The sequence below is a fragment of the Bactrocera neohumeralis genome, chromosome 4 (assembly GCF_024586455.1).
Source record: "Bactrocera neohumeralis isolate Rockhampton chromosome 4, APGP_CSIRO_Bneo_wtdbg2-racon-allhic-juicebox.fasta_v2, whole genome shotgun sequence".
Lineage (NCBI taxonomy): Eukaryota > Metazoa > Arthropoda > Insecta > Diptera > Tephritidae > Bactrocera > Bactrocera neohumeralis.
Window position 1 is genome coordinate 48,315,631 of NC_065921.1, and position 20,008 is coordinate 48,335,638.

The following is a 20,008-nucleotide window of genomic DNA, read 5'->3' on the forward strand; positions in this document are numbered from 1 at the left end:
GGACGCATGTTCCCCAAATGGCCAGTGCCCTGTTGTGGTAGCTGTTATTCTGTAAATACTTTTTCTTGACCTATTTAATAAGTCATTGGTTCTTTTCCTGTCATATGTTGGCCATAATTGTTTAGTTATGACGCATTTTGTAATGTTTTTCCACCTGTTGTTTGCAATTTGCTGAAATTGTCTATTGATCTCTCCTTTTATCGATCCTAGCGGGCTTGGTATTAGCTCCGCCATGGATTCATTGAGGAAAGCTCCTGCCTTTGCCAACTCGTCTGCTTTTTCGTTACCGAAAATGTTCCTGTGGCCGGGAACCCAGATCAAGTTTAGCTGGAGCTTGTCTTTTATTGAGCTTAGTGCTCTCTTGCAGTTGTGAACTGTACTGGAATTTGTCATGGGTGAAGACAATGCCAGGAGGGCCGCCTGGCTGTCCGTAAATATAGTTGCTTTATGTATATTCCCGTGGTTTTCTAATAGAACTTCGCAGGCTTTTTCTATGCCTAGTACTTCTGCTTGGAAGATGCTAGCCGAGTTCGGTAGACGTATAGAGAGAGATATGCCTAGATCAGCGGAGAATACCCCCGTGCCTACTCCACAGTCCATTTTGGACCCGTCGGTATAGATTGAGGTGGTATCTTCCTCTACCATTGAACCTCTTCTCCATTCTCGTCTAGATGGTATCCTCACCTGGAAGTGTCTATTGAAATCCAGCTTTGGGAGAATGTAGTCTGATTTATTAATAGTGAACTTCTTTAGAATTACACTATGTCCGTAGTTCTGCTGATTCCAACCTCCCAATTCTTTTATTCTTATCGCCGCAATAGCTGCTGTTTTGTGAATAAAAATGTCCATTGGTAGTTGATGCAGGATCACATTGAGCGCATCAGTCGGACATGACCTGATTGCACCCGTAACACCCGCACATGCTGCTCTTTGTATTCCATTTAATTTTCTAATATTGTATTGTTTGTTTAGCGCTGGCCACCATACCAGAGCTCCATATGTAAGTATAGGTCTTATGACAGCCGTATACATCCACATGATTATACTTGGTTTAAGGCCCCAATTCTTGTTTACGATTTTCTTACAAGTATAGTAGGCCATGTATGCTTTATTTATTCTTTTTTCTATATTTATTTTCCAGGACAGTTTGGTGTCAATCTCCACCCCCAAGTATTTAGCTGTGGGGGATAGAGTGAGTGTAGTACCGTTTAGTACCGGAAGTTGAAACTGAGGTATTTTGGTTCTGCTAGTGAATAGCATCAGTTCTGTTTTGTTCGGGTTAACTCCTAGACCATTGTTTTTAGCCCATAGGTTTAACCTACGAAGTGCTCTTTCCATAATCTCGCTGACTGTTGAAGGAAACATGCCTGAGACCAACAACACTATATCGTCTGCATACGCTACTGCTTTCACTCCTCCGCCGTTTAGTTGGAGTAGTATTTCGTTCAGCGCTGCAACCCATAGAAGCGGAGAGAGGACCCCCCCTTTGAGGCGTTCCTCTACTCACATAGCTTGTTTGTGTTGCAGCGCCGTTTGAAGCTATAATCTTCCTATTCTCAAGCATCGATAGTATCCATCTGCACACAGTGTCATCTATCCCACCATGTGCCAGAGAATTAATTATCGCATTTACTTCTATGTTGTTGAAGGCGCCCTCTATGTCTAGAAATGCAGCCATGGTGTATTGTTTGTGACCCGGCTGCTCCTATGGCGATCTCTTTCGACCAATTCAGCGATTTTATCGCAATTTTCGACGACAGGCCTTCCGGAGCGTGGCGCATCTTCGACCACCTCTACACCAGAACGAAAACGTTGAAACCATCGTTGTGCGGTGGAAATGGAAACTGTATCGGGTCCATAAACTGCACAAATTTTATTGGCGGCTTAAGATGCATTTTTGCCTTTATTGTAGTAGTACTGTAAAATATGCCGTATTTTCTCTTTATTTTGCTCCATGTTTGCGACACTATAACTCACGAACGACTTAAAAGAAACGGCAATCAATCAAACACGTGTTAGCGCATGAAATGAGCTTTCCAGAAAGGTATACGAGTAGCATGACCCGATGCGACGAATAAAACTAGAACTACGCGCTTTCACCGCCAACTAGCGAAAATACCGCGAGACTTTTTTGACAACCTATATTAAATTTGTATAAATATTTTCCTTTTCTCTGAGAGATTAAACCAACTGTTATAAAATAACTAAAGTCAACACTTTTATATAACTAAAATATACATACAAACATAAGCATACTACATTAGAATATACATAAACATATGTACAAGTAGTTAAGTCTAATCTTCAAAAGACAATTGTATAAACACATCACATCTGTCGCCAAACGATTTATAAGATAAAAATAAATTTCGCGCATTAATGAAATATATTTTTTAATGAAAAAGTAATGATAGTTTTTCCAAAAGCAGCTAGGGAATTGTTTTCAGCGCTCCACACCAGATGAAGCAACCATTCGTAGATGGCTTGCTAAATTCCATATGAGCACCGAAGTTATGTACAAAACATTTTAAAATTATATTGGATGCTCATGAAGTGATGTTGACCGAGGCGGGAACGTTTTGAGTGTAGTGGAATGGGCACTAGGGTGGGTCGATTCCGGACTTTTTTCGAATCGGGATTTCTAATAGTGCGGAAAAGTTGCCTTAGTACTTCCTGATTCCAATGCAACTTTTTGTTTTGAGATCGGATTGCATCTTCAACCCCAACTCCGGGCTTGAAATTTCGGAAATTCGCCTAAAATCGTGAAATTGTCTACCTAGCGCCTGAAATACGCATCTCATGGCAAAATGTATAAAACAAAAGTTATTTGTCACGTCATTTGCTACCGAAATGGTATTCATGGCCGTAGGACGAACCGTTCCCGAGATACGAGCGAAAAGGCGGCGCGCCACAACGCAGGGTGAAAATTGTTGCAGCTCTCAGCTAACCTGTATTGGTCACCCAGAACCCACCGCGTGGAGGTGGCTGCTCTTCGGGTTCCTCCCAAGCCCAACCCAACCAACCAACCATATGTTAGGCTTGTTTTAGTCTGAATCTGTGTCAAATTTATTGATAAAATCAGATTTTGTACTAAACTTTGGCACTTGTTGCCTAGATTTCAGTGTAGAGCGTATAAAACGATCACGAGATTGGGGGCCAATAACTTTAGAAGATGCCTCTGTCACCAGTTTGACGGTTCTCTCGTGGCAGTCGAGGGTGTCGTGTGAGAGGGGAATTCACTAAATTTCCATACCTCTGCAGTGTCTCCCGACAGCCCTTTCATGAGTTCTTCGTTAGAAACTGAACAAAGAACTGGTGGAACAGTCAAGGTAATAGTCTTCCAGTTAATCATATCGTAACAATTATTAGCTTTCAAAATCAGCTTTGGCACTTTATTACATCTAACCCTTCCATTTACAGTGTCAGACTCTGCTTCTCTGGCTGCCAGAAGACGGTCAAGGGCCAACTTTCTGACTTCTATCCGTTCGTCAGTCATCGTACTAAGGAGAATGTTTTCTGGAAGAGCAAAGAAAGCATTCTGTTGAATGGATGAATCGACAAGCTTGCGCAGTTTAGCAGGTAAGTATCTCGACCTTTGAATTGCAGCATAGAGATGGCGCGAGCCATCTTTGATTGAACTGTTGAATCTTATTGAGAACCACAAAGGTGAGTAAACTGTAAGTATGTACTTGACCAAAATCTTTATTTCCTTTGTTGGTTTGTCAGTAGAAATGTATAATCTCAGAATTCTATTTGCACAGGTGAGCCAGCTCGATTTGCACATTTTACCTGGATGCATCGACGCTAAATCTAAGGAACATTGCCGGAAATAATAGCTTTTGATATTTTATAGAGATAAGCTTGGTCTGTGCTAAGTTGGGTCGGATTAACAACCTCAGAAGGTAATTGGCAGGATGGAAAACTTTCAAATTTGACAACAGGCAACTTCTCACAATCAGGGAGCAGTTTACCTATGTCGCCAGAGAATGTATTTGGACTCTTTGAGACACCATCTATGTGTTCGAAAAGAGCACGAAATGGAAGTTCGTAGAAATGTAGAAGACAAACAACCCACTGTAATGGCCTACCTATTCTTTCTTCTAGTTTCCGAATGATTCCACCTTTCCAACCTGTGTTCGTGTTGGTGCCATCAGCACCGACAACTTCTAGATGTTCCACATCAACTGAATTGTCTTGTAAATGTTGCCATATAAGTAGCTTGCGTCTCATCCTCAACTGACCCGGAAGGAGAGGTGACGTGGCCAAAGTAATGACAACCAGGTTCCACTATAAGAGAAATATGTTCCTCTTTGACAGTGTCGCGGTAGTACTTTTCAACTTCGCTGACTTGTGTAAGTGTATTGTCTTTGCGGCCGTCAAAATACAGCCCATATACAGAGTCAATACTTTCGGTGTTTTGGAGCTTAACTCCAACACTTTTTTTTTGCCCGACTAATCTTGCATTTGTCAGTGACAAAGCTAGCCTGATCCTCTGTTATCAAACCTGCTTTTTTTGACATTCAGAAAAGCAGATGAAACAATCAAGGCCGCTGCTCTATCGCTTAGTCCAAATCTTTGGGCAGCTAAAGCAGTGTGTTCTAATACGAGTACTAGTGTGTTTTGTTTGGTTTTAGAGGATGGAAGAGAAAGTTCATCATCAGCATCGTTTTTGGAAGAATCCATGTGCGACGCACCTACATTGTTGTCGTCTATATGAGAGTCTGGCTAATCTGAATGGTCACGTGTTCTAGCTGATACTTTTCTAGTAAGTGTTGATGTTGAATGACGTTTTGAAAGCTTTTCTTTACGTTCATTTTTCTTTGTAATCTTTTTTATTTCAGGTAGATCAACACTTCCAATGCGACCAATTCTTCTGGTTCTCTGGTCCAAGAGAAATAGTTGTTCATTGATAGGAACTTTCCTTTCCTTTGGACAAGTGCAAAAAGAAAAATAAATGCATTTACAAGCAGCGATGTCAAATAATTTTCCGGCAGAAGTGACAAAGTCGTCTCTTTTAGAGCTCAAACCTATTGAATTCCTTAAAAACATTTGTTTAAGAGTCAGAAATCTCTTATGGTATGTGGTGAGCATTTGTACAACTCTGGTGTGTGAAACTATCGGAATAGATGACTTTTTGAAAGTATTTTCAACCTTTTTTGCAACTATTTCTGTAACCTCTTTACTCCTAGGTTCATAGTTGTCGCCTCGGAGTCGCCCTATACGAAATCTTTCAAACTGATAACACAAAAGAACATCCTGGTAAGTAGGTAACTGGGACTCAGAGAGATTGGTCGGATATATGCCAAACACAGGACATTTCTGTCTAAATTTAAAATTAGATACAGACATTTTGAGTTCTGTGTTCTGTTGAGAGAATATAAGTGATAGCACTCGGCGAAATCAACGACAAGAGTGAAGGAACTCGATGAAAAAATATTTATGTGGAGACCTATCCGAACGTGTCCTTTAGCGTAGGTGAATAAATGTGAGTGATAGCACTCGGCGAAATCAACGTCAAGAAGTGTGGCCGCAGGCCGATTTTAGGTAGACAATTTCACGATTTTAGGCGAATTTCCGAAATTTCAAGGCCGGAGTTGGGGTTGAAGATGCAATCCGATCTCAAAACAAAAAGTTGCATTGGAATCAGGAAGTACTAAGGCAACTTTTCCGCACTATTAGAAATCCCGAATCGAAAAAAGTCCGGAATCGACCCACCCTAATGGGCACCTTCTTTCCTATCATCGGCGCGATGGATCCAAATCAATATTTGAGTACCCTAAATTAATGGCTGTTTCTTTTCGGAGATAGACTTAATTTTGGAACACCCTGTACTAAATAACAACGATTATTATTAAATTATATTCCTTATCTATATAATTTTTCATCTGAAACGGACGCTATTTTCTCAGCTTTAACGATTCGGTGTTTGACTTCGGAGATGTGCGTATCACATCATAATAACTTTTACCCATTATCAATTAATTAATAATTACTAACTATCAAAATCATACTCTGTTTTTTTATATCCAGAATACCTTGGTAAACCTGAATGTGAATAAACAAAGCATTTAATGCACGTGACACAATCCATAAATTCCTTGAAACAACAAAACTCTTGTGGACTAGGGCACAAACATTTATTCATACTTGTATATACATTACGCATTCATACCTGTAAGCATTTATTACATTTTCAAACATATAATACATAAATAGAGATGGAATAAGATAGTGTTCCACTGACTCTATGCCTCGTATACTTATTTACTTGGTAATTTCACATGTGCGCATGTGAATATGATTTCAAAAGTGGTACCGAGCAGCTGCCAAACAGCTGAAGCAATCAATTTGAAGGAAACAAACAGCGCGTCATATTTGGCACATATCATGTGGCCATTTTGTGTTCACTGCCATCAACGCAACATTAATGACTATGTTCATACGAGGAATCTCTTTGTCGCCCAAGATGATTTTTGAAGGATTTTAATTTTCAGTACACAAATCAAAAAGCAATTAATATTACGGGAATAAACTTTCTACGAATAATGCCAGCACCTATAGTTGATTTTTGTTCGAAAATTTCGGTCAATGTCTGAAATGTATTAATTAAATTCAGGGATAGCACTTCTCTGACTAGGGTATGTATGTATGTCAAAAATGGGTTTAATCGGACCAATCCCTCCCTTAGCCTCCATATACATAATATAAAGATATTTGAACTTTGGGGTGACTTTGGACCGCAAATATCGGCGAATATGTGAGTTATCTCAATTAAAATTAGCTAGCTTGTTTTACTCATAACAGTGTACATTTGTGCCTAAAATACTTTGTAGATAAATTTGAGCGAAAACTTGACTTACCCGCCATATAACCAATATCAGAATTTTCGAACATCCGGCTGTCTTTGCTATATATGATTATTTTTTTACTAAGTGACATGTTAATAGTATGTGGTATTGGGATTGTTTTCCTTTAAGATTTTTGGTAATAATTATGTGTTTGAGATATATAAAATTTTCCTGAATTAATTTGTAGATCTACTGCTCCAAAGCGGAACCTTCTTCACAGTGGTGACCATCCACTTCGATAGTATGGCAGCGATATTAGTCTTGGGTGCCTGGCAACCGTGGTATTGCAGGAAACTGTAAGGTTGATGAGCTTGCTAGGACAGGTACTTCAAGTTCTACAGAATGGGAACGGGTAGCGGCTCCATTGGCTTCCTGTGATTTGCTACTGAACCGCACGCGCTGATCAACTACCACCAGCTTTGCAGCCGTAAGGCCTTTTGGTCTGTAGTGAATCGGAAGAGGTGTAGGGAGCTCTTCGCTCTTAGCAAGGTTCTCCTTCCAATGCTTATTGGTATTTTAACAGGACACTGTACAATCGGGATTCATGCAGTAAGGCAGAACATCTTACCGGATGCCAGCTGCATCAGCTGTTTGGAAGAAGATGAGATAGAAAAATCACAACACTTTCTCCTCGCTTTAGCCAAAACAAGGCATAAATACCACGGGTCTCATACACTTAGACATCCAGGTGATATAGCAGAAATAGACACAAAGCACCTTAGCAAATTTGTTATATGTAGGTTCAGTGCGCTTTTCCGACAGCTAATAGCTAGCCACTGGAGTTTTTCATTTGACTTCACAAAGTACTGAATGAACAGTCTAAGTATGATTCCTCCGCCACGTTGAGGGATCAGCTATCTAACTTAACCTAATCTAATCTGTTACCTTTATTCCATTATAAATAATGTCAACTGATTCGTGTATAGCTTTTTGCTTCGCTCAGAAATCCAATAGCATTCTGTTGCACTATAGAAAATCATAATTGATTTATAATCTGACTTTACATCATGAGTGCGTTTTTGAGAACTTTTAGCAACTGGCTTTTAGCTCAGAGTAAAGTATTTATACATTCTTGAAATGTCGCTTGATAATAAATAAAGACAAATGAACGATATAATCTTACAATCATTATGTATTATTATATGTATGTATGTATATACAAAAATAAAAAAATCCTAATTTGTATGGAGAAACATCTTACCGTTTAGTATTACAATAGTTTTAGGGCTGAGTTCTTAATGTCTGTTCAATTTACGAAAGAAGGAGTAATGATTAAGTTAGGAAGAACTTAAAAGACAGAAGGCTGCTAGCCAGACATTGAGAAAACGGCACTTAGGGTGCCCGCAAAGTGGACGTCGAGCAGAGCGTTAAGCGTCTACTCTGCGGATACGCTTAAATTATAATAAGATAATAGAAATTACATTTAACGCTATTTATGTGGACCTTATGTAGTCCACAAATATATACATGATTTTTTAAATTATTATATAAGTCTCAAAATTTATTTAGCTGGCAATTAAAGTAAAATTGTTAATGTGTACTCACCATAATAAAATGTGCCAAGGAGAAAAATGCCGCCAGTGCAAATGTTTACCAAGTCACGATTGCCAAGAGGCGTAGAGCGTGAAAATTTTTCAATTATTGACAAAATGAAGAGTTTATAAACATCTTCTCATCTTAAATATTATAGGGGAGAGGGCCATATGATTGATAGAGTACAACATATGCGTTTCTTAGTGAATTGGTTTGGAGAAGACGTTGATTGATCATTGATTTAGTTCCAAAACGCTCACAGCACAAAGCCCAACTTAATCTATCACAATTCAAACATTTAAGAGAATATTAAAAGATCACTGGTCGATCCGCCGAAGATACCGCGTGCACAACGATTGTTATATTTTTAGCTTCTTTGACAGTTACTTATAATTAGTTATTGCTTACGCCTTGAAAGCTCCTACATATGTATGTACATCATGGGTGGGAGCTGCTGTTTTATATCAATTCGCCGTCTATTTCCCGGTGTTTTGTAAAGCGGTTGAATTTATGAAAGTTCTCAAATTTTGAACATCTCCACGGTGTATCTTTCTTTATTATTTTTGTTTCACAATTTCGCACCCATAATTATTTTTCGACATACATATGTACACACGCTATTATATGGTATGTATGTATGCAGTCTTTTTATTTTGTGCGGCAGTCAGTTGGATGACACAGTGAAACAGCTGCAGCTGCTTTCTATCCTTCTCAACGTTTCAGCCGGGGCACATCTACGGTCCACACAGCCGAAATGTGAGGGGGTGTAGTAGAGGCTAATGTACTAGGTTGCAGCCAAGAAGCGTATGCACTAGGTTGCAGCGGTTTGTTTTTACCCCGAGTATATGAGCTTCCTCTTAAAGGTCCACACTTAGACACGTGCAACTGCTTTGCTCGGGAACGCTTCACTGTGACTTTATTGTTTACCTTTTGTCAATAACTTTGCCTTTGAATGCAATGCGAATGCACTTGTTGTTATTGCACTTGTAGTTAAGTTTCCAATGTTTATTTTTTTATTATTTTAGGCTGGCGGCTGCGGCTGCCTACTTCTGATAGCTGTTTTTACTTAACTTTCGCACCGCGGGGCATCTGTTTAATACACTTTTGCGCAAAATTTATTTATGCTTCATCGGTGAACAATTTAAAAATTTGTTCAGCAGTCCAGTTTCCACTTTTAATTTTTTGCGTTTCAATTATTTTTTGGTTTTTTGTTTTTTGCTTATTATTACTACAATTGCTTTACCTTTTGAATTTTATTCCTTCAGCAACGCGGTGTTTGTTGCAAAATATTAAAACAGCTGCGCGATGGCATATGTTGTACGACTTACGCAAATACAATTTTCATTGCTTCGTCTTGGCATTAGCAAGCCCAGTACTTTTTTGTTGCGTTGTTTTCATTTTAGTTTATAATTTTTAAAAATTAATTATATTTTAAATTTTTTCGTTCGCTCGCTAAAATCTACATAAAAGGGCATTCAAGGAGTATGTGCACAAAAGACTAAGGACACAAACTTTCTTCACTTTCATTTCTTAGAGAAATCACTTATATTTCTAAATATGCACCTTTTCACTAAGCACCGCGCAACGATTTTGGCATAGAGTGGAGGTGCTGATCAACAAAACCGGTCCGCTTGTTTTTGTTCGGTCGCCACACACAACCGGCACTAACTCGAATTCCGATGGCACTGAGTTCATATGATCCGATAGCTGGTCGTAACACCAGCGCCACGTTCTCATCGGAATTTCAATTGTCTTTGCTGCATTGCTTTGCGTTTGCAAAGACAAAATGACTAGCCTGACTGGTTTGCTTTTGTTTCATACGAGCACGGTGCAGTTGGGAATGTGCCTTCGAACCAGTTGTTTACTTTGACCTCGCATCCAGTAATTTGTCCGCTTGAACGTGCTCACGGTTCGACGGCGCGTTAATATTTGGCATTACGATTTTGGTCGAAAAAACGTTTTGGCTAAAATGTCATTACTGTTTAGTCCTGTCGTGCCCGACACTGAGTTCTTTGCTCTCTCGTAGTTTCACGCTCTCTTAGCTAATATGTTGGGTGTGTGTATGTGCATTGACTCATACGCTTGCTGTCGTTTCTTCCATCTGTTGTCCACCATAACAATTGGAAAATGCTTTTCTGACGCATGCGCGCTATCCAATAATTTGTAGTTGTGGATGTCGTTTGTATGGCAAGCAAAACAGCTGTTCCCTTGATGAGTGCGCACAGTGTGTGCGGCAGTTGCCTAAATGCCTTCGGCGCCTGCCTGCTCACAGCTGCTGTGCACCTTTCGCTTACATTCTTTGCTCTGCCAATGAGTCGTCGTTCTCTTTATACATGCACATACACAAACATTTATACATACACACAGTCGCTGAACAGAGGCGTTTGCTTCAGACAAAAACAAAAAACTGAAAAATATGTAAAGCAATAACTGACAGCCATCGATGAGCATTCAAGAGCAGCCGGTGTTTTTTCCTTCCTTTCCTTATTTTTTGCTCACTTAAGCAATTGCATTTGCCTCCACTGCGGTTGTATGCTTGATCTGGTATTATCGATGTTATTCCATATGAATGAATGGCAAGCCAAAGTTGTTGTATTCGAATGATGGCACTGCAAAATGGTATTGTTGTGACGTACTAATATTTTAATTAAAAATTTTTATACGTTGCTTGAGACTGACGGACATATTTGTATATGAACGTATATACATACATACATATGTGCATATATGTATGTGTGTGTATGTACATATTGATGTTTATAAGAATATGAGAATAAGAGCAGTGGACAAATAACAGATTCAAACTGTACGAAGTACTTCTTCGAAAGAGTAACATTAGAAAAATTTATTTTGTTATAGTTTTAAGTTAGTTTCGAAAATTTACTAATTTGGAAAAATATCTATATACAAACGAAAAACGGAAGCGCTCCTGCTGGAGGACTTTAAATAAGCAAGTGTCAAAATTTGCTGATAGGCGTGGCACCGGCCACTTTCAGATAAAATCACATACCTCGAAACCTTCTAGGCCGATTTCAACCAAATTCTCCTATCTTACAGTGTGAACAAAATCAGGCTAAAACTAAGTCTATTTCCCATATAACACAATTTTAAATTCCATTTGTCCAGTGCAGAAATCAAGAATCAATTAATATATCAGAACAAAAATTTGCACGAATAGTGCATTGGAGGTGTGCAACCTTATGACTTAAAATTACTCAAGTCTAACCAAACCTGTTCAGGCACCTACATTTTTACCCAGTATTATAGTTGACTTTTTACAGAAAGTAATGGCCAATATGTGAGATATGTATATAATTGAAATTTGGAGAGAATCCGTTACAGTATGTATGTTTGCTAAAAATGTGTTTAATCGGGTTAATACTTTTCTAAGCCCTCATATATCTAATATAAAGATATTTCAATTTCCGGATGACTTTAAACCGCATATATCGGCCAACATATGAGTTAGCTTAATAATAGAAAGTATTTTTTAAGAACGGTTACTTTTTCAGCTTAGAATAAGTAAACTCGGGTGGAAAGGAAGAATTCTAAGATCTTAGCAAAATAAGATATCAGATCAAGACTGCAAAATATCCAAGAATACAATTTTGCACTAAAAATACACATATTTGAACCAGGCCTATATGCCTGCATGAGAGAGTCGAGAAATTCAAAAATCTATCGAAGAGAATAATGGAGCAAGCTGATCAAGTTGCTCAAGTATTCCCAATTTGTAAAGTGGCAAATACTTCAAAAACACTGCGGGAGATGAGCTACTTAGAATCCTGAAAACTCAAACAAAAAAGTATAAGATAGTGAAAATAACACGAAAAAACACCACAACTAAACACCATGGATCAAAAGCAGACGCCATAATAGTCTCAAAAAAGATTATATAACATATAAAGATATCATGAGAAAAATAATGGCAGCGAACTGGAGGAACTTGAAACAAACGTAACCTACTTTTGGAAAACTCTAAAAGGATACCTGGTATTTGAACTGAACTGAAGAAATATAGAAGACAAAAGAGCCGAATCTTTCCAGAGTAGCTATGTATGTGTAATGGTTATGATACAGCCTAAAACCCACAACGTCACGAACGTGTGCAAAGACCTCGACGAAATAACTATCCTCGAAGAAACTTGAGCGAAAACAGATAGCTCTTGTATACAGGCGTGCCCACGATGCCAAAGCCGCACTTGAGTTGGGAAAAATAAAGATCGGGTGGTCGATCTGCCACCTTCAGGAATATTTTCTATTCCCCGGTGTTTCAATATCGCCACATGGCGTATAAATGTTGTAATCCGACACACAAGTTTTCTCTATTCACATTTTAGGAATCGCAGGACACTTAGCAAACACATGTGCTCAGTCTTGTCCCAAGTATCTTGACACAATGAAGTCTCTGGACAAGTGAAGATACTGCAGTTTAAACATTGATATCGCCATACTAAGTGAGCAATACTTTCAGGGTTCGGAAATAACTATTGTCTTGCAAGGGACAACCCTTAAAGACCTGCTCCTGAGTCCCTTAAATATGTTTCACATGGGTGAATAAGAAGTTATTTTTTTATAATTTTTTATGATCGTCCCATAGCAGCAATTTCTGAATTTGAAGATTTCTTCTTAAGAGCGATTTTAACGTTTATCACAAATAGTACCCATATGGCAATTATTTACATATAAAATACGGTGCTCCCGAGAGACAGAACTTCTTAGCAGAACCACTTCTTGAAAGGTAAGCTGGAATTCACAACACTTTGATACAGCCCTGTTTAAGCTAGTCTGTCGCAAAAGACAAAGGCAACAGGCGACGACGCCGCCTAACGTACTATATCCGCAATACAAAAGGAACTGGTCACAGTATTCTACGCAACAATGCGTGGAACAAACGCAAATTCCAAAGCTCTGAAATTTAACTAGGCATCGCCTAGAGCAGGCCTGTCCAACATACGGCCCCCGGGCCACCATCCGGCCCGCATAGGCCCTTCATCCGGCCCGCCATCTCTTATAGTCTTTGGGCATCCCAGTTGTATAGGCCTGATACACGTGATGGATAAAGTAGTGCAGACAGTTAATTTTATAAGCGCAAGAGGGCTTAACCACAGACAGTTCCAGGCTTTTCTGGCTGATGTCGGCTCAGATCACGAAGACATTGTATACTTCAGTCGCGTTCGCTGGCTCAGCAGAGCAGCCACACTAAAACGATTCTATTCCCTGCTGGACGACTTAAAGATTTTTCTTGGCAACAAAGACCAAGAAATTACTTTCCTTACTGATGAGGAGTGGTTGGCTGATCTGGCTTTCCTGGTTGATATAACTAAATATCTTTCTGATCTTAACTTAAAACTACAAGGGAAAGACCAACTATGCACACAGTTATACGAACAGGTTCTAGCTTTCACAAAAAAGCTTTTATTGTTGGAAAAGCAGCTGGAACAAAAGCAGTTGATTCATTGGGAGACCTTATCTACAAAAAAGCAAGATACCCTGGATTTTGACAAGTACGTGTTGATGTTACAAAGATTAAGGAACAAGTTTGACGACAGATTCGCAAACTTCAAATCACAAACTCCCTACATGAAAGTATTTCAAAATCCATTTGATGTTGAAATTGAAGGCGCTGCGCAGAGTTTACAGCTGGAGTTAATAGAATTGCAAAGCAGCTCTCATCTAAAAACAGCATATAATAATTGTCTTCCAAACTTAATTGAATTTTAAAAAAGTATATTACACCCAGGCAATACCCAAACCTTACTAAGCTGGCTATTCAACATATTTCTTTATTTGGTAGTACATATGTTTGCGAGCAGTTGTTTTCTCGCATGAAATTTAACAAATCAAAAACCAGATCATCTTTATTAGATAGCCATCTTAAAGGCATTTTGCGCATAGCCACTTCTAAAACGCCAGCTCAGATGCGCTGTGCAAACAGAAAAAATTTCAGACATCTCATTAATTAGATTTTAAGAATAAGAATATCTTTATATGCTAAGGCCATTGTTACATTAATTATTTATAAATAAATAAATATACCAAAACTGAAGGTCATTTTATTTTTTTTTTTTTGGCCCGCTACGGTTATGAAAATGCTAAACCTGGCCCTTCACAAAATTATGTTGGACCGGCCTGGCCTAGAGTGTAGCCGGGTGGAGCGAAGTAAAATGGTCTCAGAAAGTATTTAAAAGCTACAAAAAGCTCGTGAATTCGACAATTACCCGTAGCAAAAAATCATATTTTTAAAAGTTTTGTGATTTCCTATGTGAAGCGAAGAACAGAAACTGCAGAGTTACACTCGTTCGTCACAGAAGAAGAAAAAATTGCTAATAGCAATGAAAATACGAAACTTAGCAATTCATAAAACCGGGAGATTCTCGGAGAGACAATAGGGATTTATAAAAAAGAGATCTACTGTTGACGCACTAAAAGAAGTCGTGATACTGCGGATTGTGCAAAAAATACTGAGAGATATTTACATACATTGGATGTAAAGAAAGCATTCAACACAGTAAATTGACCACACATAATCAAAGCTCTGCATAACATTCGATCAAAATTTCATGCACATTGTAATAAGCAATTTTAAAAACAGAAGCCTGATTTTCTATACTGACGAAGACACCAAGAGCTACTTTATCTCGAATGGAGTAACGCAAGTTTCAGTGTTAGGCCCCCTCTTAAGCCTCTTGCGGACGGTCTTATGCTAGTAACAGTGACTAAATAACTAAATGACCTAAGAAATAAATGCAATGAGTGCGTAAGCGGTCTGCGCTAATAGTTATAACTAGCTGAGCACAAAACAAGTTTTTGGGAATAACCAAAACAAAAAAGACACCAATAAGGAATAAATTTTTATAAAACTGTAGGAAACCATAAGCATCTCACATAGAATATGCCAATAGCGATTCAATATGCGGGGTGGTACAAGCTGTGCTTGGCATAAAACTTCGCGTGCAATCGGAATAAAAACAAGCATACCCACACGCACTAGGGCACTACAGTATAGGCCAAAGTCAAAGTAAGCTGAAAGTGCCAGCCGTGTTAACAACGACAACAGAAACAACAGCAACAACAGCAACAACATCAGCAAACAGTATAAGCATCAAAATGCCAACAGCAGCCGAACACGAAGTTTGCACATAAACCCGCATAAGATCCACCGACCCACCCCAAAACAACACCATCAGTTGGTGCACAGCTGCCGGAGTGCCACACCGTCTACACACAGCAGCCAGCACAAATTCAAAGCAAGCATCAGCCGGCAAATGATGAAAAACGCCATTAGGTGAGATTTGGTCATACGACCAACAATTGCGCAACAATAAATGAGAAGCGACACCACACCGAGGGCAAACAGTCGGCCATATCGAATGTTGGACGCAAAAAGTGTGCAAGTAGATGATGGTTGCCAGATTGCGCCAAATTAATGAAAACAAATTAAGAAAAAAGTAAGGAAGGGTTAAGTTCTGTTAACCGAACATTTTATGCTATTGCAATTTTTAAAGAGCAACGTCCGAGGTATTTTAAGGCATTGGTAAAATTTATTATTAAAACAGACGTTGCGAAAGAATTCGATATTCGTTATACTATGAAATTATGAATGGAATGAAATTGGTGCATGATTTGTGAAAGAAATAAATACTTATAGTATATAGAATAAAAAAGTATATTATGTGGGAAGTAGGCTTGGCTGTTGTTCGACTTCCACCATTTTACATCCTAATATAGGAATGTTCAGGGTAATGTTAGGTATCGAATTTGGTGATCGGTACAGCAGGTCCTGAGATATAGGATTTCACTTTAAGGTGGGCGGTGACACACCATTGTCCAATTTTGATACCGGTTGCAATGGAAACTTCTCGCACCATCTCAAGTGTAAATTTAATGCCTCTGACGCCTTTTTTATTGAGTTTTGGCGTTTTCAGTAGTTTCAACATATATAACCTTTATATGGGGTTCACTCATTCTCCAACTGTCGAAAAATTACCGAAAAAGTTTGTCCTGTGCAAATTTGGTAATTTTTAATTTAGCGGTTTGGGAGATACATATGAGCATTTAGCCAATTAAACGGTAAGGCCACTGCTACATTTTCAAAATTTTTCAAACCACAAATGCCCCTTCTTAATGCGTTGTACTGACAGTTTTGCATCTTCCCGCGGAGCTTAGTTAGGGCCAATATACATACATACATATGTATGTTTTCGATTGTTGGAGTGTTTCGAGTAGTTGGAGGTGTAGAGACCCGTTAGTTCTTTTTTGTATGATAAAGTCGATACATCTTAACGTCCTTATTGCTTGACTCAGCAGATTCTTCTGAAAGCTCTCCAATTGAAACTGGTGCATATTGAATAACATCGGAAGCGTGAATTAAAAATTTGTGGGATGACGAAGGAAGAAATACCAGGAATATTTTGAAGTTAATTCCCTTGCAGGGTCTTGCGTAAATCTAGTGCATTTGAACTGATTTCTTTTGAAATTGAATTTGAACAGGACGGCAATAGCGGGTGGACGAAGGTCTAGAGTTCTTCCAAATTTGTTCGTGCTCTTTATCATTTTGCGATTTTATTAGTAGTTGTAGAGGGACATATGTATGTCGTGACAAATAAATTATTGTCTTCCAAATTATTTTTTTTTTCAAATGTCTGCTTATATTCGCTCTGCCCAGGAAAAATACCAAAAAAGCCACATTTCCCTATTTATAATAGGTATTGAGAGGACTTGTTGCGTTCATTAATTACATTCGTGACACAGTGTGTCCAATAATTTTTTTATCTCAACTTCAAAATCTGATTCTGAGACCTCTAATTGCTCAGGATGTCTGTTTTTTCATTTAAAATGTTATCAAAGCAGGATAAAAAGTTACTATCAAGTTTTTTGCTAAACACCACAATTCAAAAATAAACAGGCGTTAAAGTTTATACCGATGTAATGTGCCTGGATAAAAGATCGTATAAAACAAACATTCGATAAAAGTGAAAAAATGATGAAATGAAAACCAAAGCTCAAGTATATATGTATGACAAACATATGTAAAACAAACATAAAAAATATACAAAAAATTATGAAAAATAACACACAAAAAAATGCATCCCTTGTAGAATAACTTGAATAACGTAGAGAGGAGCAAAAGGTTGCAGCTGAAATCAAAAGCATAGACTTAGAAAACATTAACAACAACAATATAAGCAAACTTGACTCATTTTAGGGCGAGACAGAGATCACAACTTTTTGTATACCTGAAATCGATATAGTATAAAGAAAAACATACCACTCAAAAGAGCACTTATAAAACAATAGTTTTAAAATAATAAAACAACATACTATGATATAAAAACCACTATGCATATAACATGTACCTTTCTTCTCAATATCCCTTTCGATTTATGGCGATTAAAAATTATTTTATATTTACAATCCCCACCTTCTTATGGGGACAGTAAACATGTACTTACATATATATGTATGTATACGAAGTTTCATCGTCTCCTAACATCTCACAAACGGGCGAATGGGCGAATGGACGAATAGACAGACAGTCACCTGGATTCCAAATCGTCTCGTTATCTTAGAGCTCTATATATACATATCTCGATTAGTTTTAGGTGATACAAACAACAAAGCTTTTATACTCTGTACCTACATATGTATATGTTACAAAAATTTTAAAATAAGTTTTTAATATATTCAGATTCTTAAAAAGATTAATTTTTTTAATTTTTTGTAAGCATATAGAACATAAAAGCTTAAACAAGAACAATGGAGTAGAAAGTCTTAAAATTATTTCTTCCATTTTTAATTACTGTAGAAGTAGACCAATTTTCTTTTGCCAGACTAAGTTGCTACCAAGCAACTTCAATTGTGAAAGAGCGTAACGAGTCCAATACCATTTTAAAGGTTGGGTATGTGCATAGAATCTTTTATAACTGTATAATCAAAAAGGGTTATAAAAAACGTTTCTTTCAAAGGCTAAAATGTATATAAATTATAACTATAAAGAAATCAAAAAATTGAAACGAGATGCTCTTAAAGAGAAAATTGCGATTTCGCCACTCCATCATATATGAAAGGAAAGTTTCAGGAATATATTCAGAATTCAACCTGAGGAATTCAAATAATATTTGGACCCTTCAGCCTCCACTGCAACACACATCTTCTAAGGATTCTCGACCTCAAAACTTTTTCGCCTCTTACATATTTACATATATTCGTTCATTTCCGATAGAGTTTTGCTGAATAAACAATATAGGAACACTGTTTAAAGTAAAAAAAAAATTAATCAATTCCATTCCATTTTCAAAATCTAAATATAAATCTAAAATACACAGAGGTGGATGATCTAAAAAGGGTCCAACTTTTAAAAAATATCAAACTATGCCAGTGAAATTGGGTGAGCACAGCAATAGTAGATGTGGCAACTTAACTAAAAAATAGTGTTGAAACTTCCTGATCAATGATATAGAGCTGAAGCTTCCTAATCATTGCTTAAACTTTCCTGCTACATATATTTAAGTTAGTGCTCTTTCAGCAGGAACTTTATGAGCAGGGTTTGCTGCGCTCATTTTCACATTTAGACAATTCTAAAATTTGTATATTATTTCAACTTGTAGTACATTAAGTTTAGGCTAATGAAATAGTCGGTTATATACTGGCACATATCTACTCTTAAGTGCATAAATTGTTTTACAAATCTTATAGTATGGCAACCTGCTGACGGCCTTAAATTGGCCTCTCAAGCTGTGGCCAAATTACAGGAGAACGTAGTGGGAGAGCAAGAGAAACATTTGTTGCTGATGCGGCAAATAAAGTAGACGACGTAGCAGATGAATTGAAATCACGGCAATTCCCACCGCCAACCCCTACAGCCACTACCACCGACACAGTCAGTGCCAAAACGGTAGTAAAGGCAATGCGTCTCCTCGGGATTTTATTGCTATTTTCAGCTGTATGCTTGTTATAGCTGTTGTTGCCCTCCGAATTCGTGCAAGGTCTGCTAAATTGCACGAAATTGCGTGGGAAATGTTAGCGGACAAATTGTGATAAGCTGACGTATTTTGCCGACAAGGGCGCCCGACCAACAACAATCAAAACGTTGAATTATGCGACAACAAAAACGAAGCAGGAAGGGCAAATATACATACATAAAGCAAATGTGGCACAATTGGAGCATGTGACACAAACTTTGGTTATTTTGCGACATTCTCAAATATTATTTTTTTTTTTGACAATTACACCTACTCGTGCGTATGCGTTATGAATATTTGCTGAAGGAATCCTGTGGTGAAACTTTAAACTAGTTAGGGAGTATACTAGTTTGCACCTAGAATGTCCTGAATAACATCTAACTGGTCAAAAAAACATACGATTAATTTAATTATAGGGCGATTTTGCTTGATTGTTAAATATTTATGAATTTTCTTTTAAACATGATTCAAATTTGAAATATTTAAACTTAAGCCTATTGAAGAAGTTTGCAATTTTTAAACTAAAACAAATCATATTTTTATGCCCTGAACAGGGTATAATGTATTAAGTTTGTCACGAAGTTTGTAACACCCAGAAAGAAGGATCGGAGACCCTATAAAGCATATATGTATATATGTAAGTGAACAATATGTCGAGCTGAG

At 37.8% G+C, this 20,008-nt stretch overlaps 1 protein-coding gene across 2 annotated transcripts in view; it reads right to left on the reverse strand.

The window, feature by feature from the left end:
• Positions 1-10,291, reverse strand: part of LOC126754520 (protein CBFA2T1) — a 71,147-nt gene extending 60,856 nt beyond the window's left edge. Inside the window, exons 1-2 of one of the 2 annotated variants that reach the window (XM_050466575.1) lie at positions 9,945-10,291; positions 8,394-8,661 (exon numbers count right to left, since the gene is read on the reverse strand). In XM_050466575.1, the coding sequence (XP_050322532.1) occupies positions 8,394-8,396 (3 nt within the window). In that variant the 5' untranslated portion in view covers positions 8,397-8,661; positions 9,945-10,291. Of the gene's footprint in view, positions 1-8,393; positions 8,662-9,624 lie in introns of both variants that reach the window. The other variant, XM_050466574.1, reaches the window with a different exon arrangement.
• Positions 10,292-20,008: the final 9,717 nt, after the last annotated feature.